The sequence below is a fragment of the Pieris brassicae genome, chromosome 11 (genome assembly GCF_905147105.1).
Source record: "Pieris brassicae chromosome 11, ilPieBrab1.1, whole genome shotgun sequence".
Classification (NCBI taxonomy): Eukaryota; Metazoa; Arthropoda; class Insecta; order Lepidoptera; family Pieridae; genus Pieris; species Pieris brassicae.
Genome location: NC_059675.1, coordinates 8,786,050 through 8,808,696, shown reverse-complemented (window position 1 = coordinate 8,808,696; position 22,647 = coordinate 8,786,050). Strand labels below are relative to the sequence as shown.

Genomic DNA, 22,647 nt, shown 5'->3' with positions numbered 1-22,647 from the left:
AATTGTGATTCAGTTTTTGACTAACGAATCTGAATTCTGATTGTCATTTTGTGGATGTGGAGACTGGAGTGTTTTGTGTTGTGAACTTGTGGGTGAATATTAAGAAAATTCTTTAATATCCTGTCATGTGGTAAGTTTACGTAACCATATTTTACTTTTTAAAATCTGATTAAGACATTACGAGTACTTACTTAATTTCTTGACGCTTGCGGCTTGACCATATAGTCTGGCCGTTATTTGACCGCCATCGCCTCGGTGGCTGCTGATCACATTGACACCGCCTTTACAATTTATATTATTTTTGGAACAATTTAAGTAATCCCTACACTCGGTGCTAAGTTTAAATAAGCAGTATATCAGGAAATGTAATTCTTATATATGATTAGGTAACCTATGAAAGTACATATAGTAAATTTCAAATTGGGACTTAAAATTTAGTTATATAAATATAATAATATGAAAAAAAATCTGTATAACTATTTATAGGTTAGGTCTACATGCAACATTAGAACTTGTTTCGAACCCTGTAGAAACCTGTAATAGTTAACATTTATCAGTCAAAGATTCTCAATCATTATACCTATTAATCATATGCACAACAGACTAAATGAGCATCTATATGTGGAAATTGAGTCTACTCTCTATTGAGTCAACTCTAGTCTTTTCACACCTTACTCTAGTCTACACTGATAGCTAGCTTCACCAATATGTTTGTAATTGTAGTATGAGGTCAACATAATGTAAATTGACTCCAATTTCTTTGATTAAGACCTTACTTGTCAATTATTTCACTTACTTATTTAAGTAATAACGGAACAGAAATAGCATTCAATAGTTTATACCAGTTATATTGCCAGTTAATAAAAAGTTTCATTGTCATTCAGAGTTGTTCTTTTAAACAATATGCTTTTGCTAAGAGAACTTTTTCTGTTATTTTAAAATTAGTTTTGCTTTGTATTTTAATTAATCTTATCTATTGATAGAATAGAGTTATACTCTAACATTTTTTCTTGACCCTATTAATAAAATCTGATGTAATAATTAAAAGCATCATACATATTTTAACTTTATTTTACCCAAGTATATCTGCTGTGTGATTTTGGTAAATATTTATTTGGCCAACTTCATTTATAAGTAGAGAGATGCCTAAACCTATGTTATAAATATATGTAAATCGGAAACCTTTATTTAATATAAAATCTGTGATTTTTGTAAAATATAGTGGAGTAATGCAAATACCTAATTTGTAGTCTAGTTGGCATTTGTATATCCAAATTTAATACAATCTAATCATAATATCAAATGGCTATCTAATATTTGAATGTAGTGGCAGTCTCTTGCTGACAAGGATTCCTGTAAAACACTCATCAATATGTATTAATAATATAATTGTTTGGTATTTATATCTGTTATAGAAGTTTTAGCAATATGTATGTATAGTGCACTTGTAAACTAAAGACATTATTTAATTCATTGTAAAACAAATTTTGCTACTACAATTACCTCACTCTTACTAAATCTAAACATTCTTTAAAGTACATAAAAATATCCTAGTCATAAAATACTATAAGATTTTTATTTATATTTGTAATACAATAAGAATATATATTACCTACATGATAACAATAGTAAAATATACTTATCTCATATATATAATTTCTAATTACCGCTTTATGTTATTTTTTGTTAAACTGTGCATGGTGGTATGGCAAGGAAGTATTGAAATATTATAAGGTATTTGTAATCATCATATTGTTATGAGCTAGGGGATCGGATAGAAAATGCCGTAGATTTATTCAAGGGTTTCTTTCTTGGTAAATCAATGAGGAATTTATGGGCACAAATTAACCACAGAGATGCACTAATTACACACACAAAACAATCACTAATTACTTCACTTATGCACACTTTACACTGTAATTTATCACTTTGTTCGCACTTTATCGCTTCAGTGTTTTGCTCTTGTTATCGCATTCCAAACTAAAGGCGACTAGTCGCGTTTCGGCTCGCTTATATATCCCTGGGAATAATTCTAAACAATATTCGAGAACTTTCTAGGCGGGCTTGCTACTGAGTAGCGATTGCACAATTCTAGAACGTCCGTACTCTTTAACTCTTTCGCACGTTGCTCCGTCCTTGTCGTATGGCGTTCTAGAGTGCTCAGTCTAGTTTCGAGAAAGTTCTGATCTTCTCTCTCTCTCTCTCTCTCTCTCTCGTATCCTTTCCTCCTTGTCTCACACCTAGAAAGTTCGGTCTAGAATATTTCTTCATCAAAGGGGTATACCTAGGCCTGAAAACGCCTGAAAACGGGTCTCCTGAAAACTGCACCAATCGACTACATATGTTCTGAAACCGACTGAAAAAAGGTTTCAGCTTCCTGAAAACTAGGGTAACATTATGGAAATTACAATTTTCTAATATGTGATTGACCCTCTCCTGACGCGGTCAGAAATCATATTACAGCCTGCTGAAAAGTTCTCGTAAGTAGTGGAAAAATCTAGAAACATTGTAGTCGACCCGTCTTCGTAACACTACCCCCTCCTTAGACATGCTCGTCCCGAGCATCATTACTTCCTTTATAGGAGGCCATTATCTTTTCCCATCGAGATCGAGTGTGCGGATCCTTAACAGCTGCACAAGCTCTACATTTCTTAATCCAGTCTTCTACATCTTCACGATAATGTATCCAATAAAACATTTCCTTAACCTTCATAAGAGTCCATTTTACTCCTAAATGTCCACTAGACAAGTCACTATGACACATTTCTAATATGTCGCGAACCTTGAATCTTGGCACAACAAACTGCAAATGATCGCCTTGAGCATTTTTCCATTTACGACATAACACCCCATTATGGAGAACTAAACTATCCCATTTAGCCCAGTAACTCTTAGTAGTGGTACTTGTTGATGCAACTTTACTCCATTGTGGCTTGACAGCTGAAGATTTCATCCAGTCCAGAATTGGTTTAATGTCAGAATCTTGATGTTGTTCTTCCTGAATTAATTTACCACACCAATCTGAATTAATGGTATCCGTTCTTAGTATCCTCACTGGTTCATTATCCCTTCCATCCTCTTCGTTAACGTTATCGCACGGTCCTTGAGACACATCATTTGAACTCCTTAGCTCTCTTTCATGAGTAGATAACATGTCAGAAAATTTCTTTAATTGTCCCTCTGCCTTTGATAGAAGTATTGACAGGGCTTCCTTATAGTTATCCAGAACTGTTCGAACTGCGTTCCACTCTTGTTGATTACTAGCCTGTCCGTCCACATTGATTACTCTACAGGCGTCATAACCACTTTTTGAAGAGTTGCCTTTAAAACAAACTTCCTGCTCTCCACACTTGAACATCCCTTTTTCCAGATCTATCTTACACTTATAATACTTCATGAAGTCTAATCCGATTATGCAGTCATCTACTATGTTGACAAGAACAACCTTGTGTCTGTATAAACTTCCACCAATCTTGAAGGTTGCGATACCTTCTCCCCGGTCGGTTATGCGATACCTTCTCCCCGGTCGGTTTTGCGCTGACCTGTTGCCGTCACAAGCTGTACAATTCCTCTAGAAGGGCTTTTATAAAATGTCTTCAAAAGCTGGTATCTGATCACTGTTCGTGAAGCTCCGGTGTCAAGTATCAGATCACACTTAGTGCCATTGACTTCTCCTTCGATAACTAAGGTATTCCCACGTCTAACCTTCACATCACCTCGGAAGTCTTTCTTAGGGCATGAAAACCTCATGTGCCCTACTTCCCCACAGATGTAACAGGTTGGCCCTCGTTGACCCTTAGCTTTTTCTGTGATAGCTCTAATGCGTTTAGGTCGATGATCCTTGCAAAATGCTTCCACATCCAACGCATGGGCAAGAGCATCCTTAAGTTCCTTATGGTGACCGAGGTTCACAGCCATTCGAATTTCACGGTCTCGAATACCGTCGACAAAAGCTTGAACCAGCATCTTGTCTGCAACATCTGGTGAGGATGCGTAGGCCTTCCTTAACAGCTTCTCTATTTCAAGTCCCCATTTTTGCAAACTTTCATTTGTCTGCTGTATTCTATCCTTCAATTGAGCCCTGTAAACGTGCTCTAAATGTGCGTCTCCATACCGTGATTCCAAGGCATCTGGCAGTTGCTTCAACGTCACCTTACCTTTCTTGGCATCTAATATGGAGAGGGCTTCGTCTCGCAGTCCCAGAATAAGGGCGGTAACAGCTTGATTGTCAGTCCACCCGTTTGACTCTGCTACAGTCTCAAACTGCAGCTTGTACGCGCCCCAAGAAGATGTACCATCAAAGGGAGGCACTTTCAGATTTCCAGGTGGTGCTACAGTCGTGACAACACCAGTGGTCTTCAGGCATTGGATTTCATTTTCTATTCCAAGGATACGTTTATCCTGCTTGGATAGCTTACAATCCATATCAGATTCCAAATTCTCGATCTTTTTATCTACCTGTAATTTCAGGTCACAAAGTTTTTCTCCGATACGGCGAGCCTGTTCCTCCATCATCTGATGAGCCTGCTGTTCTTGACGACGTGCCTGTTCCTCCATCATACGACGTGTCTGGGCCTGTTCTTCCATCATTTGGCGTGTCTGTTCTTCTTGACGGCGTGCCTGTTCTTCCATCATTTGTCTTGTCTGTTCTTCCTGACGGCGTGCCTGTTCCTCTTGACGGCGTGCCTGTTCTTCCATCATTTGTCGAGTATGTTCCTCTTGACGGCGTGCCTGTGCTTCCATCATTTGCTGCAGAGCAAGGAGGATGTTGTCATCGTTCCTTTCGCCCATCCCCCGGTTCGCATCAAAACTTTGTCGTCGGGCGGCATCACGCGCTGATTGCGCCCTTGTCTGCACTCCCTCCGCAGCTGAAGACTCTGCCACAGACTCCTCTTGATTCTCCCTTGGAGTAATTGGCATTTTTCTATCCCACTTCTGACACCAAAATGTTACGAGCTAGGGGATCGGATAGAAAATGCCGTAGATTTATTCAAGGGTTTATTTCTTAGTAAATCAATGAGGAATTTATGGGCACAAATTAACCGCAGAGATGCACTAATTACACACACAAAACAATCACTAATTACTTCACTTATGCACACTTTACACTGTTATTTATCACTTGTATTCACTTTGTTCGCACTTTATCGCTTCGGTGTTTTGCTCTTGTTATCGCATTCCAAACTAAAGGCGACTAGTCGCGTTTCGGCTCGCTTATATATCCCTGGGAATAATTCTAAACAATATTCGAGAACTTTCTAGGCGGGCTTGCTACTGAGTAGCGATTGCACAATTCTAGAACGTCCGTACTCTTTAACTCTTTCGCACGTTGCTCCGTCCTTGTCGTATGGCGTTCTAGAGTGCTCAGTCTAGTTTCGAGAAAGTTCTGATCTTCTCTCTCTCTCGTATCCTTTCCTCCTTGTCTCACACCTAGAAAGTTCGGTCTAGAATATTCCTTCATCAAAGGGGTATACCTAGGCCTGAAAACGCATGAAAACGGGTCTCCTGAAAACTGCACCAATCGACTACATATGTTCTGAAACCGACTGAAAAAAGGTTTCAGCTTCCTGAAAACTAGGGTAACATTATGGAAATTGCAATTTTCTAATATGTGATTGACCCTCTCCTGACGCGGTCAGAAATCATATTACAGCCTGCTGAAAAGTTCTCTAAGTAGTGGAAAAATCTAGAAACATTGTAGTCGACCCGTCTTCGTAATAATATCATTTGTTTAACTCCTGGTACTATGATTTCTTGTCATGCGCCACTGTGCGTCTGCGCCGGATGGCAACTGATTCATCATTGCCTCACTTGACAGTGTAATGTTTATTATACTTTATGTCCTGAAACAATATATTGTTGAAGCTTAACAAGTATATTTTTACTGCAAATGTACGACACGGCCTTAAACAGAGTTCTAAAAAATTAAATGTATGCTTAATATCACAAGCTCAGTTACAAGCTCAATATTATTCAGCCTGAACGATAAAATAGTGAATAATCCTAAGATATAGTAATGCTGCTTTTGCTATATATGAATTATTATTTATGTTTAGTGGGCATTACGGACGGAAGCTCTAACAACGGTCCGTGGGCGAAGAGTCAATCTATCGCTCAATTCTTTCATTTGGAATCAGTTATGTACGGAATTCATATATGTATATATATTATATCAAAAATGTTGTTATCAAAATATTCATATTTTGACATTTATTATTTTATGTGTTTACTCTATAAATAAATGTTATATGTGGTACAAAACTTTTATGGTATTAAAAATCTTTTACTCTGGATAGAAGAGGCGAAACCTATAGAATTTATGTTAAATGAATGTCGTGTCTAAACAAGACAATTGTGAAAATAAATCTAAATGTTAATTTCGACATTCATAGCAATTTACGTTCTTCCGACATAATAAACGCAATCTTTATGCATAGCATTAATTGTTACTTTAATTTTGTGATAACAGCGAGTGTCCAATTTAAATGATCTTAGACGGATGGAGTTTTAGAATTTATACTTCAAGTTATATAATACACTATTAAAAAAAAGTATATTTGCCGCAACAATTCCCTTGTAATCAACAAAGGTATGCCTGTAGAAAAGGACATTCAAAATGTCAATTGGCATGTATTTTTTGTTTTGAGAATTCACTTCTTTCCAATTCCTTAAGTAAATATAACTTATTGACATTGTACCCTAATGTTTTATGTAGAATTTAACATTTAATGCTATTATACATTTTTATCCTTATTGCAAAGCCTCTACTTGAATCACGCGATCGAAAATTGCTGCGGATGACTTTTATTACTCCAATATTTCATTTGGCTTGTTTGAGTTCCACCAATTTTAGAATTTGATTGCGTTACGACTTGATTACTTTTCCATAAGGGTTTTTGTCGTGCTACTTGCTGAAAGTGACAGGCTTCTTTCAAACAATTTCCTAAAGAATCCAAAACTTTCGTCAGTAACAAAAAATTAAATTGTTTTTTTAACTCCAGAAGTACAAACAATTTCGTAGTAAAATATTTATTTTCTTTTTGTCACGTGCAAATGTGGCATGATATTTTGGCGAGTTATCAAAATGGATGGCCTTCCTTTTTGGAAATATGACTTATCGCATTTGTTGGGATAACTGGATCCTAACATAATACTTATTGCTGGCTCTCGAGTATGAATGACGATGATGAATTCAGATTCTATAAAATTCAAATACTGTTGTGTATGACCAAAGCGTAAAAAGTAAAAAAAACATATATAAATAAACCATACCTTTTTGTTTTTTTTATATTAATGTTGAGTTTTGTACTACATAAAGGTAGTAAAGTTAATATATTTTCTCCACTTTCTATTCTTAGGTGTTGTATTCCTCAATATATTATGCATTTTTCTTATATAATATGTAATATTGTTGCAGATTGTGTGCGTGAGTTTTGATAAGCGACACAGTGATAGGATCGTGGTAGTGAGCCAACTGTGTGGAATGGTTCCGGTGTGTTGGAGATTTGTTGATGTGAGTATTTGCGCTTTCTACTTGATGTGTATATATATATATATATTAGGATAATTGTATTATCATTAGGACGAGTCTTCTATGGTTTTGAATTCATAAACTATAAAAAACATTGCAATGAAGATCCATTAAAAATTTTACTATATTTCAATGACTTGGCATTACAACAAATTAATGCACACGTAATAAATAATTTTAAGACAGGAAAATTAAAATAATAGTTATATTCTATTCCCAAAGACAAGATTACTTATCAATTTCTAATTTCGACCCGTTTTACTCTCGAAAATGAAAGTTATCACATCACACCAGTTTACTGAGTTTTGTCATCAATAACGCCGCGAATGCTACAACTGGTAAACTGAAATTTACGCTTATGACCTTTATATGGATTAATAACTCGATCTAATATTTGAAAAATATCCAGACCAGATATAGAATAAACGTTGACATATTTTAAGTGCATGGAAACGACTTGGCAAACGAACCATTTCGAGATGAAAACTAATTAAGTACTAAGAGTAACTAAGAGTGACTTTCTGTTTTACCTTTAATCCATAACAGGTATGCTGAAAAGTTTGTTGGCTTTGAGAGCGGAAACGATTATAGCGGTCATACAATTTTTCTATACCATTTTGAATACTAGTACCGCCATCTATGTGTCAACCTACGAACTTTTCACTCCACCGATTAGTTATGCTTTAACGATATATTTTTTTGTGTCCCATGGGTATTTGGGGATACCAACACAGGTATTGATTATTACCTAAACCCTATTTACTCGGGGATATCCAATGTTAAGGAATTTAATGTTCATTTCGGTGGGGATTTGTCCGTTAAGTCGATTAGTATTCTATGCTTGCACGGTAACAGCTTGTTCATACTCAAGAAACAGTCACCTTTCGTTCCTATTGGACTTTTATTGCTTCTTAAATATCGTCTATATTTAAGCAGTAATTCTAAATCTTCAGCCACGGATGAAGTCTTAGTATCTACCTTCATTATAGGGTCTACAGAATGGTATAGTTAAATTCTAAAGCTGAAGAGTTTGTTTAATTAAATGTAGCGCATTATAGGAACTACTATTTTTTTTATGATATATACATATAACTCGATAACATCGATCGGCTTTCTATTCCGCTACGACCAAATTTACGCGCAGGGCACAGATCATATAAAAACATTTCTTTATAAGCAAGCTGCCATGGACAGCATTTTGCGTCTGGCTCATATTTCCTTATTTTTCTTTACCCGTGTATTTTACTGGTTTAAATAATATTTTTGATATTTAAACGAATAATAACCCCATTTTATTATAAAATCTCATGTCAGTGACAAAACAACCAAATTATCATCTCAGTATTGCCAAATTATGGGTACGATTACTTATTCCAAAATGTACTTTGGGAACCCATTTAAATCTATAATTATTTCATAAAAACAATGTTTGCATAATTGAATTGATAGTCAATGAACTTGGACGCCTTGTCAGTTTGATAAGAGTGTTCTTGAAGTGATTTAATTGTTAAATGTTAGGTAATACTATTATTATTTATTAACACGGTGAGTCATGTGTGCGATCTCTATATTAACGTCATTCATGTGACCTAAAAACATTTTTTAGTATCGTTTGAATAGTACATTTTTAACTGATTCCATTGTACCTATTCAATAATTATATAAACATTCTGTTGATTATAATATAATTTTTAATAATAAATTGTATTCTAAGCCCGTTTATGAAGAACCTCCCTTCACGTCTGGCACAACAAGACACGCTAATATTATCTCGATAGGGTTATTAACTAGATTAATGCGCTCCTAATGACGTTACTTACGTTGATATGGGAAACGGGACCTCCTAACCTCGATACTATGTACTCATGTCATAATTGTATAGTGTATTTTAGTAGTAATTTAGCTTAGTCGTAGAATTTTTATATTATCACGCTATTTTAAGTATTTTTGCATAAGCCAAAAACTCTCCATAGGTTTTGGCTCTAAACCGTCATTATTGTATTTAAGTAATTATAAATCTTGATAAATGTGTTATTTCCTATCTAATATAATCGACATCAATCAAATTAGGAGTAAAATATCAAGTTGTTTGTTGTGAGTTTTATCCCATATCGGCAGAATTACGAGTATTCGACTTCTCTTTAATGCCAGTTGCTTTGATGTCAGCTCACATTTCAAATCGGATTTGAAATTCGAATAAGCCTAATTTAAACGATTCCAACGAATCTAATTAACCTTGCTATTAGCGCCTACAAAATAGCGTTCTATTTACATCGGTAGTGATTTTACGCTTCTGTTCTAGTACGTTGCTAAAAATAAGTGAGAGTATCGTCAACCCTGTTCTCTCGGACATCTGTTTACATCGACTGAATGAGCTTCGAGCGTTTACACTAAAGGTTATTAACCTCGCATGCCAAATGCTCTGTCATCTGTGCAATGGTCCTCGTAGTTTACAGCTAACTATATATAGAATACATAACGGGATTTTGGATGAAGGATGATGACAAAAATCGAATCCATCGAGTTATCGCCGCATTAGATTAACACATTAATAATAACATATGCAGACAGAAATCGCAGAAGAAGATCGCCTGCTGTAAATGCTACCTAATTACCAACCCTAGAGACTGAGAAAGAAAAATCTCACCAATTCTTCAGGTCAGGTCGATTTGAGCAAGACTCAACTTCTTAATATTAGCTAATAATTATCATTGGTATTTTGTTAGTGATAAACATGACTATTTTAATGGTAGCAATACGTAATTTCCGTCATATACTTTTGTCTTGGCATTGTTTGATATTAAACCGTTTGCGTTTAATTGCGTTGCATATTCGAGTGTAATTTTGTATATGAAAAAGTAAACGCACCGTTTAAGTACTAAACTAAACTTTACATTGATAGTTAGATCTGTTTTTTTTTCTACAATGTAAAAACACTTGCGAATTTCGCCAAGACTTACTTTAAGTTATCTAATACCGCTGTTCTAAAGTAGCTGTCACCTAACCACATAAAATACTTTGTTGCTGCACATTTCTTTACCGGCTTGTTGCTAACAGCGCATTGGTTGATTTCCCCATCATAAAATCCTGGAATTTCGTGTTTGCAGATTTTAGTCTGATAGAGGTACATTTTCTTAGTGTTTTCCAACAGTCACTTTGTGAAAATTGATTTTTTGTTTGTTTCATTGAGTTTGATAATGCATTAAACTGTATTGTATTGTTTTTGTGTAAAAAACTAAGAACTGTGCCCCAATAGTAATTGTTATTTTTTATTGCAATTAATGCTAATACGAAGGAAACAATGTTCAAAATCAGTAGGTCCAACTCAAATTGACGGTAACATAAATCTCAGGTTAAGATCGAGGGTTCAGCGCAATAGCGTATAATACGCTAAAGACATATCTATTCTACCAACGTATTAATAACTAAGGATAAACCTGTCAGAAAAACAGCTATTTGCACTATCGATGTTAACGTGACACCATAACCCTTCTCGAAATCGTTAGAAGGTAATAAAAAATTAAGGCCAGCCGTGTTCCACGATTTGGCTAAAATAAAACTTCAATTTAGTTATGACCAAGTACTTTTACTTCAGTGGCCCAGAAACTGGCTGGTGGTTTTGATTTGATCGGCGAGTTGATTGACATATATTATATACTGAGCTACAGTGTATTTTAGCTCAAAAAATTATATATTCTGTAAAATCGGAGAACATAGTTTTATCAAACGGATACTAGATAGCATTAAAAATCGCGGTCAGAACACAGGACATAAGCTATATTTAGAACGTTTAAATCTACCATTAAAATACAGCCAAATAAAACCGTGCCGCCGAATTTCTTTAGTAATAGTAATTAACGTAATAAATATTAGTGTTCTGCGTGACGCTTATATAAGTAATAAATATTTCTTACCATAATATTATTAGTTCTGAACTCTAGAGTTTAATTACATTTGAATGTTGTCAGGTAACTGTATCATACTGGAAGCGGAAACTAATAAAAACTTTATATGGACGCAAAATAATCTAAGCATTATTTTGATAATATTTAATGTTTAAAGGAAGAAATTGTAGTAACATTGAATAAAAAAAACGTTATATGGCTTTCACAGTTAAGTCTATTTTAAAGACTTTAAATACTTAAAAAAAAAACTTTTATAGGAATAAACTTATTGATCACATTTTTGAAGCTCGTTATTTCGAATTGAAATTATTAAATTTGTCCTGATATTTTACGCACGATAGCTTACTTGTTAATATGCAGGCAATGAAGCACGCGTAGCTTGGACATACTATTTAAATATATATTTGTTATTATTATTTAAAATTTGTACTTATTGAAAGGAGATATATACATACTTTGTTACTCATTTGTTGTCGTTATTGAGGCTGTGTATCATTGTATAAAAGGCAAGCTAAACCAACAAAAGCCTATTGATTTCGACGCTTTAGGGAATTCATAATTAAATCGAGTGACGATACATAGAGTTTACACTGTATATTAAAATATTACGTGTTTATTACTTTCTATTTAATTTCATATCACATATGTGATGCATAAGGCAATGTTTCCCCTTGCCTATGTTCTGCGGATATTGGGCTAATGTTAACTCAATTTAGGAGGGTTGACGTTTTCTTCGGCCCGTGCCAGTCGATCGATTGATCGAGTACATGCTGAAAGTTTCTACTGTATATGTGTGTATCGTAGAAGCACTACGACAACGGTAAGAAAATTGTAAACTAAATTTTGGTACGACATAAAAAGGAAGATGAGAGAACGAAAATAATATACTGAGTAAAACATTATTAAGAAAATTTACTTAGTGCTGATATTAGCTCTAAGAGCAGAGTTGGTCTAGTCGCCTGGTGGTTTGAGCGTGCGCCTCATGCCTGTGGTAGTAGGTTTGAACCCGGCTGTGCACTTGTGAACTTTTATCTCTATGAGCGCATTTGACACTCGCTCGTATGGTGAAGGAAAACGTTGATTAGATCCAAAAATACTTGCCTATTAGAATAAAGATTGCGACACAGATACAGAAAGGCAGAAGGGCCCAGTCAAATAACGACATCTTAACACGAAGCTCGGTTTTTTGGATATTTCTTAAAATCTTTAGCGTTGATGTCGCACACTTGGAATTGTGCTATACAAATATTGTGATAGCTATCGGACAGATGGAATTTAAGTTGTAGTTTACTACAAATAGAGTATTGTCAACGTGCAAAAAATATCCATATGGTTACTGAGTATGGTTGAGTCCATGACGTAATGTGTTCCCCTCAAGTGTTATGACTCACATGAACACGGAGCAATCGTAATAACACTTCCGTCATTACGTGGCGTTATTACAATTTGCCTGTCATAACATTATCATATAGTATGTACTACTACTATATGAGCCAAAACCATAAATAATCAGTGTTAGAGTGACGTGCGATTCTTAACACTGAGGTCGTGTGTTTGTACTGTAAAGAGAATATTATAATATATACTGATCCACATCCCATGATCAAAAACTGATCAAAGCAACGAATACCTGATGATTTATTATATGATGCTAATTAATGCCAGCGAAAGTGACAGGGAAAAAGACGTCATTTTATTCAGACAAATTAGAACATCTTACAACTATTTGCCCGGACCGAAGTTACGTTAATTTCCTACCCTGGCGACCGATAAAATCAATTTATGTCTCGTAGAAGCACTTTAATCTTATTAAATATCTATCCCTACTAAATATCTTGTTTATATTCAGATAGATTACTTATTATAATTGTAATTTTTGAATGTGCCAGCTCCTGGGGAGGTTTTGGCAACTTTCCACTTTGAAGTGATCTGAAAACTTGGCGCATTTGGTGGAGCAACAAATTCTCAATGTTACGTAACCGTTGTTAATGACTTGTTTTCAAAACAGTGGTTTATATGAAAGTGTTTTGTAGGATAATATTCATACTTGCATGATAAAAAGCTTGCCATTACTGGGTATCTAAACTGTCAATTTACTTTTGTTAGAAGCAAGCAGTTGCAATTTGACATACAAGGATTGCTTCTGCTTGCTGCTTCTATAAGTATTGTTCATAAAGTATACATTTGCTTTACCCCAGTTTAATTAAAAACAACACTAGCTGCTTTAAAAGCTGATTTTAGTATTAATTGACGCTCCAATTTTATATAAAGAGGTTAAGAGGAATAACCTCCAAACCACTTTGACGATACAGTCTAAAGTTGGGTAAGTTTTGTATGCTGGATGAATGTAATTTTCGATATCGCCATTTTTTGTGGATCTATTCCTATAAATCGTATTCATTAAAACAACATTGGTACAATTAATTACATAGATAGTACTAAAAAACGCAAAATCTAAAAGGCAACTAATGTTAGTAATTTTTACTCAAACCATAACAGTTTTTATACTCCCGAGAAACTATTGTTGCGAAAGTATGATTAACCAAAATTTGAAAAATTTAAGCAAGATGGAACCTTCCATTCATTCTCAATTTTAAGTAAAAATGATTTATGTACTGCACTATTTCATGCGTATTGCAACTGATGTCAGATGGATGTTGGATGGAGGATATTACAGGCTGTAGGTGCAAAGCTACTAGGTAAAGGGGACAACAGTTTACCTATTCTAAATTAGCCGGATAAAGGAAATGGTGTGGAATTGGTGACGCCCTATGCTTTGATCAGCCGGAAACGAAGGGTCGTTTGGATACGTGTGAGACGAATAAACGTTTGTTTTGTTGACATGCTGTCGTTATAATAACATACATACTTTAATTTCATTAGCGAACACGTTCTCAAAATAATATTCAAAATTAAGTCTTAAGAGTGAGATATCTTTATAACGGAAAACAGGCATTTTTACGTAGTACCTTTGCCAGTTCAGGTGTGTCAGTCTGGAATGCATTAAGAAAGATAATTGTAAAATAATTTCGTACGTATTATATGCTATAATTAGAGAGATAGTAAGCTTGTCCAAATGTCCCATAAAAATATCCAAAGACATCCAGTAAGATTGTTAAGGTAATAAGACTATGGGATACAATTATTTTTTTGTGATGAAAACCTCTTTGGTCTCCGTACCAATAAACGTTACTTTTTACGAAGATTTTCGAATAGCTTTATATTATTTCTACTTATGGACACTTTATATTCTCAAGAGTAAAGATTTGTCGATCTTTTGTATTATTTCACAATATGGGACTAACAAATACACAGTTCTTATAATTATATTTATTAATTGCAATACTGCACATCTATGTATTTTACATAGAAATTATACATGCATAAAGAATAATGCATTTCACCACGTAGTAACGAGGTATGCCTTCCAAGGTAGGCAATTTTTATACATATTTAATCTAAAAACATTTATGTGATGTATTTTTTATTTTAACTGTACGTGACTAATGCAAAAGAATTCCTGACCTTAATGCGATTATACTATCATTATCAATGTCGTAGTCAATTACGAACAATCTGCGAAAAAAGTTCTATTGTGTAACACTTGCCTCAATTAAGGAAATAAGGTCAATGAGGCTGAGAATCTTCGTTGTCGTTGCATAGCTTTGTGTTGTTAACTTACATTACTTACATTGTAATTCCAAATAAAATCTCAATTAGTTATTGTATCGAAATTCCACCCGTATCACCTCGACGTCCGTCGTGCCACAACTGAGCATTCTTTAAGGTAGTATTTGTCGCGCACCACTACTATGTGGAACCAGCTATCCACTGAAGTATTTCCGAACCAATTCGACTTAGGGTCCTTCAAGAGCAGAGCGTATCAATTCTTAAAAAGCCCGTTTGCCCCTTGTTATAATGTAGGTAATTTCACGTTTCCTGATGTATATTGGTATGTACATTTAATTTATCGGACATTACAACTGCAACTTACTGACATAACATCATTTCAAGTTTTTTGAAAAATTGTCTCCGTATTTAAGAGAAAACTAGATGTTGAGTCGAAAGTTGAAGATTGAGGCATACTGTAAGTTGTAATTCTATTGGAATTCATCTATTCAGTTTAAACATATGTAATGGAGTCACAAATGTAGTTTACCATTAAGAAGCTGTGCTATGTGAGTATCCGTAAATGGATTTCGATCCATCATGTTCAGTTTTACATTTCTTGGGGGAAAAAAAATATAACACGATAGAGCTCTATTCGCTTTTAAGATTCTTTTCCTATTATACCGAGTTAAAAAAAATAGATCACCTAAAATTTAATAAAGCAAACTAAGAATATGTAAATAGCATAATATCTAATTAAATTATTTGCGTTTTTAAAACTCGATAAAAATAACGTTGTTTGCAAAAACGCTGCAGGATTTTCTATTTTAAATGCATTTATCAACAATAGCTACAGTAAAAGCAGCGGCGAGGAAAAATAAACATTTGTATCAGCTATTTTGAATTGCAAATAAGTTTACATATACGAGCCCCAATGCAAAATATTTCGTCTAGTGTGAAATTTTATCGCTGATATTTTTTCTAACTTCATTATTTTTTGTATATTAAGCTGTTCTACTATCACATGTCGCGTTACTTATGTCATTTTTTAATTATGAAGCAATAAACTATTTTAGCTCTTTAAATTTATACATATCCTGTTTTAAATTCAAAGAAGTTATATCATTTAAATTTGTAAAAGTAATGTCATATGTCAAGTGAGATAGTAGGTATAAATTCTAAAAAATCAGTTTTTTTATTAGTTTTTAAATAACAATGGTTCGTGGCAAACCCGTGTGTGAAGAGCTTCGAAAGTTTGTGGGGTCGATGCTGACAAATCAAGTTACCAAATATCTAAAAACTTGATTCCAGGTCTACAGTCCAATCTATCATTCAGCACTATAAAAATAATAGGACGACTTCTTGGTTGAAGCAAACTGGTCGAACACGCATGATTCGGAACAAAAATGAGGCATTTCAAACTAACTGTCTCAAACGCAAAGTGAATTTCCGGCGTCTCTTATGATATAGGGCTGCATGTCTGCACAAGGTGTTGGTGGTATACAGTTTGTGGATGGTTCTATCAATGCTGCAAGGTATCAAAACTTTTTGGTAGCGAAAAGCATCCCTACAATCGAATGGCCATCTAACAAGTTCGGGCTTGTTGCCGATCGAAACCCTATGGTGGAAAATTAAAAAAGTTCTCCTTAATAATCCATCAAGATCGAAGAACGACTTAAAGCCTCTTGGCTGTCTGGGAGTCAATTACGCCTGAGGAGTGCAGCGTTGGTTGCAACCATGCCTCTACCGCATTAAAGCTGTCATTTGAGAGCAAAGGCGACACAACTAAGTGGTAGACGAACTATTTTGCATCGAGGCTGGTATGTTTGGAATGTGTACTTTCGTTTTCACCATAAATAGTAAGACTATTTTTCTAAATAATACATACTTTATTATAAACAAAACATTCGACGACCGTATCCATGAGAAATCAAGAAAGTGAAATAATCATAAGGTCGTTTTGTTTCACTCACGTCGTGTGAAAGTGAGGAGGATGTAGGTATAAGCTTAATTTTAAATAATTGAAGTATTCTCGGTGAATAAAAGTAAGAGTCTTGACGTATCGCGTTGACAGAGGAGTTGCAGTTTACTTTGACACGATAATTGCTTTTTATTTTCTTGTAAGCAATGTGTTATTTATTCAGAGATACTAAAATGCAAAATTCACAATACTTCTTCATAACGTTTTGTTGCGCGATTATTTATATGTAAATGGTAACCATGGTAACAAACACGGGCTTTGAGTCCGTGTTGCATTATAAGGATGATCATGATGATAAAAACTTATTTATGACAAAACCGTGTTTAATTTTAAACTCAGACAGAATTATGTTTTTACGCAATGAAGACGTATAAATAATTATATATATTACCGATTTTGTTTACCGTATTAATTGATTCTTACATAGAAAGTCAAATAACGAGTTTATAAACTAGAAATTGTATGCTCTTTAAACTAACTTAAGGGCTCTTGTGCACCTAAATATCTGGGGCATGCGAAGGTTGACTGGGATGAGGTCACTAAACAAGTTTTGCAACACGTTTTCTTAACAGAAATAACAATAATTAACTGATTGCTTTAGTTTACTGTTATCGTGGAAAACTATATGAGATGTCAATCTTTTGATATTGAAATAAACCATGTTTATTGTTTATTGTTATTGTTATTGTTAACCACTTTATTGTTAAAAAGTAAATATTTTAATTTCTACCCAATTAAATTTGTGTTTTATTAATGTACTTTTTCTTCCTAATGTTAGCTAGTTTAACGAAGTCGAGTAGGAAGAAAAATTCTTAAACCGTAATAAGTAATATGAATGAATCCATAATCGTTAATCGGAAAAAATTATCTCATTCCTTTGAATTTTATTCCGCTCCCTGGATAAATTCAATAAAATCAATGTTAATTCTCACCCCTTGGCAAATTTAAGTGTTTATCATGCACATACCTATCGTTGTAGTTGTACTATGATTAATGTATAATGTACAAATAAAAATAAAATAAAATAACCATCCTGTAATCTGAACCATTACTGTAATGTATGTAATATGGAAAAAAGATAACAACAAGCATAGACGATGAAGTCAACACCATATATTTAGACTTTACTAATGACCAGAGTTATTTTTAGCTTTTAAGTATTAGAATTATTTTTTTACTACTTATCAACTTTTTGCGCTTGAGCTATTATATTACCTATTGACAAATTTCCTTATAGCCTTTATTTTGCAATTCAGTAGATTCAGTAGATGTCAACGAATTAGAGATTTAATTTCATGAACGACGTTATTTATAATGTACAAGACTTTGAATATATTTTACAAATAAAATAATTAATTGTAAATTATCTAATTTTCAGTAGTGCGGTTGAGGTGATCTCGTCACCATGGGGAAGCTATTGTCGAAGATCTTCGGCAACAAGGAGATGAGGATATTGATGCTGGGACTCGACGCAGCGGGAAAGACTAGTATCCTTTATTAATTAAAATACTGCGGATAGTCCCTTTTATTGTGCATAACGAAGAACAATGCGGACAAATAGTACCTCATTGGTCAATGTTGTTTTTTGACTTGCATTGGCCTCATATAAACTAGCTGATTTCTACTTCTCTGTGCGCGGGTTAAATATTAACAATAAGCAATACTTTTATAGTAGTAATAAGAAATAAAATAAAAATATTGTAACCCTAAGTTAACCTGTGGCCCAGTTTTGTGGCACTCGCTCACAAAATTAAATATTTATGTGGAGACTAACGAACCCAACAGATGTTGTCCTGTATACACGTTTTAAATAAAATTAAAATATCTAATTGTAAATCTAAACTATTCTCGAATCAACTTGAACACGCACAAAAATTTCTCTAAATCGGTTCAGGAGTTACAAACAAACGCAAAAGATTATATATATAAACATATATATATATATAAATATAAACATTGCTTGTCGCTATTAAAATCTTCACTTATTCCTTAACGTGTTGGAACAGCTATTTTATATAAACTAAAATTAGGTCAGTCAGTGACGACGATACCAACGGTCGGTTTCAATGTAGAAACTGTCACGTATAAGAACGTTAAATTCAACGTTTGGGATGTTGGGGGGCAGGACAAGATTCGACCACTCTGGAGGCATTATTACACAGGTATTCACCAGCCAACATTTTTTAAATAATAAATGATCTACACTTTATAATTCTTTATGTATTTATAATGCCCAGTAGAGGGCGCCGGTAACAAAATTTATGTCCGGACAATTTCCCTATCCAAAATATCAATAAATATTAATAATCAATTACCTAATGGCTATTTGACGACTATTATTCGTTAGTGACTAGAACCTACACATGCTTATCTAGGCAAGACGGTGTGTTTATTTTTTCTTTTATTACACGAAAACAAATAAATATTATATTTCTATCAAAAACATTCTTCGACGAAATTACAATCCAAGACAGTAAGATACTACTAGACTAATAGATTAACACGGTTTTATGTCACGTGACTTATTTATTTATACATACTTTATTTATAATAGATGTTAGGACCTGGACCATAAATGTTAAATTTATAGTGTAAACTTTCAGTTTCAAAGAGAATATGTTATCTTTATTTTGCTATAGAATGATAAACTTGGATGTTGATGAAAAAATATTTTACATAGGCTAGTATTATGTATCTAAATGTGTTGGTGTAATGTTTCAGGTACACAAGGTCTGATATTCGTAGTGGACTGTGCGGACAGGGACCGCATAGATGAGGCGCGGCAGGAACTGCACCGTATTATCAATGACAGGGAGATGAGGGATGCCATTATACTCATATTCGCCAACAAACAGGACTTGCCTGATGGTTTGTAACTTTCATAGTAAAATACTCATTCATTACATTTTTTTTTATAATCTATTGTAATTTTCGAATTACGAGTCTTTAAATTTGTCTATGTTTATATGAGGGGTTGATAACCCTATTTATGCCCTCAATTCCAACTAATCAGGCCCCTGGTACATGTATGGACATTAATGTATAAACAACTATTGGTGCTACAGCCCTCACTTCGTCTCGGTCTCAGAGTTCTGTATCTGTTTCGTGACTATTATTTTTTTAAAGGCATTAGGTCATGGGTAATCATCTGTGCCTGACTCAGGCCGTCGACTGGGTTTAAAGCATGCTGTTTGCCACTTCTTGTAATTATTCATCGTACGAGCTAGTGCTAAATGCAAGCATTAAACAAAAGTCCACTGATGCACCAGTGATTCGAACGACCTCAGGGTTGAGAGTAGCACTTTCAAGCCAATAGGCCAGAACTGACTTCACTATGATGGCCATTTAGGTTTATATGTGTAACGTGTCCTGATCATAGATTTGATCACTTCAAGTAAGCCATACAGATTAAGTCAAGATGTATCATTTGGTATAGTTTTTATGAATGATGTTTAATTATATAATTTCAGCAATGAAACCCCACGAGATCCAAGAGAAGCTAGGCCTGACGCGTATCCGCGATCGCAACTGGTATGTCCAGCCTTCGTGCGCCACTTCCGGGGATGGGCTCTACGAGGGACTCACGTGGCTCACCAGCAACCACAAGTTATGAGCTGCAGAGTAGGCGGCCCGCCCGCCACGTACTGCGGTCAGTGTCGTGACGTGAACAATTTATAGTACTCTAAACATGAACACAGTTTTACTTTTCGCAACATGAAGTTTGTTATTACAAATATTACAAGTGCTTTCAATAAGCTTCTATAACATATAAATGCAAATTTGTTTATATACTTTACACTAAAGTAAATAATTTAAAGACGAATATAAATCTATTGAATTAATTTTAAAGTCGTCCACAATTATTAATCAATTTTTATTTATTGTCTCAATCGCTTATCAATTGTTGTGTGCAAATATTAGTTATTAGAGACTAGTAGTACAGTGGAGTAGGTGCATAGCCCTCAAAACGTCGAGTTAACCACTATATAAATGTATTTTTTGTTATTGTTATAATAAATTTTGAGATCGTTAAATTTGCATTGACCTATTTCAGGTGAGGATCGAGATGCCATTTAATTGTAAGTAAGCGGCGCACCGTTGGTAATATTGTGAACCAGTGTATGAACTATCGCGCAAGTGAAGTAATTACTTTCAAGAGGACTTATCAAACGCTATATACTGAAACGTTACTTTTTATACTAAGTACATACAAATAAACTAAATTTGACGCCATATGATCGTTGTTAATAAATAATGTATTTTATAACTAAATATTACATAACATTTTTCTTGTGCATTGTTATCGTAAATAACCCTTTATAAGTTAAGTTTAGTAAAATGTTTTTATTGTCATTAGTTGAAGATTCTGATGAAAGACATTCTTGGAAATATCAGTGTTGTTAGGGCTTGATAGTTTAAGATTACTATCGTAGGCGGGTGTTACTGTATTTTAAGAAGCAACGTTTCGGTATTAGGCCTTTAGTTAGTAAACGTGAACTGTTTGTCACACAAAAATCAATTATTCCATTATTTAAAGAGAGTTAGAGCTTTGTTGTAACGACATTTGATTATTTTTTTATTTAAACGGTGATTACATAGAGTAAAAGTGTTTTTTTTTACCTCCTTTGTATAGTAACGGTATATATTAACACTAATGTAAAGCGATTTGAGGGTATTTTAATATGAGAGCACGCTCTGGTATGTACATTAGGTTTGTCTAAATTATGGTGTATACAGTAGTTAACTCAGGCCAATTATTTCTATGTGTAACATTTTCCAACAGTTAAATGTAGGGTAAACCGCAAATAGATGTTAAATGTTTGTCAGAGGCATTCTCAGCATTAATAAACAAGGACTGATGATGCCGTGTTTGTTAACATTGCAACTATTTTACCAAGAAATCGTGAACCATAATAACAAACACTCTTCATCCACGCTTTATAATAAGGCCGTCTATCACTATGGCTTATAGTTGTTTGCTGTAATTTTCTCTGTAGACACTTGTTTCTATACCACCCTTAGCACAAACAGTGGGTGCAATTCTAGGTATAAATCAGTAATATAACTTTTGTATGGAAAATTTAACAGCTTATTAAATTAAAGATTTTAGTTGTATTATACCTTCGCTTAATTATTGTTAACTAGTATATGCGGAAAGAGAACCGACGTACCAGCTATTCGACCTAATATAAACAATATATCACAGGTTCTTTCCTAGTTTGGAAAACAGTCTCCCAATACCTTCTCAACTGTAATCTTATTTATTGTTGTAAATGTTATATGGGAGAAAATAAATAGAAAATTAAAATATAAATTTTACTTTTTTCGATTATTTACAAAAAAAAATATTTTTTTTCATATCAAGATGATTACTGTCGAATTATATTCTGTAGACATTATAATGTATGTGTTGTCACCAACTAAAAAAAGTAGCCCTGCAGACCTCAAATGCCTCGACTGTTCTCTTTCTGCACAGACTACTAATGCATAGAATTAGTGTTGCCAACAACTGTCAAGTACTTGGTGAAAATCTCAAAAAGTTGTGCTAAGGGTACTGAAGACAGGAAAAAATATATATATTCTACATGTACTAAACTTCCTCGTATGTTCGCAGTATCATA

General features: G+C 34.2%; 1 protein-coding gene across 2 annotated transcripts; it reads left to right on the top strand.

Moving 5' to 3' along the window:
• Nucleotides 1-22,567, top strand: LOC123715951 (ADP-ribosylation factor 6). 2 transcript variants are annotated; one of them, XM_045671346.1, is made up of 7 exons: nucleotides 1-130; nucleotides 7,418-7,513; nucleotides 18,408-18,513; nucleotides 19,033-19,188; nucleotides 19,748-19,894; nucleotides 20,497-20,675; nucleotides 21,081-22,567. In XM_045671346.1, exons 3-6 carry the CDS (start codon nucleotides 18,432-18,434, stop codon nucleotides 20,637-20,639), a joined length of 528 nt encoding a protein of 175 aa, XP_045527302.1. In that variant the 5' UTR covers nucleotides 1-130; nucleotides 7,418-7,513; nucleotides 18,408-18,431; the 3' UTR covers nucleotides 20,640-20,675; nucleotides 21,081-22,567. The 2 variants fall into 2 exon arrangements, with proteins under 2 accessions (XP_045527302.1, XP_045527300.1); XM_045671344.1 differs by having other exon boundaries at nucleotides 2-130; nucleotides 18,405-18,513.
• The last annotated feature ends 80 nt before the right edge of the window (nucleotides 22,568-22,647 follow it).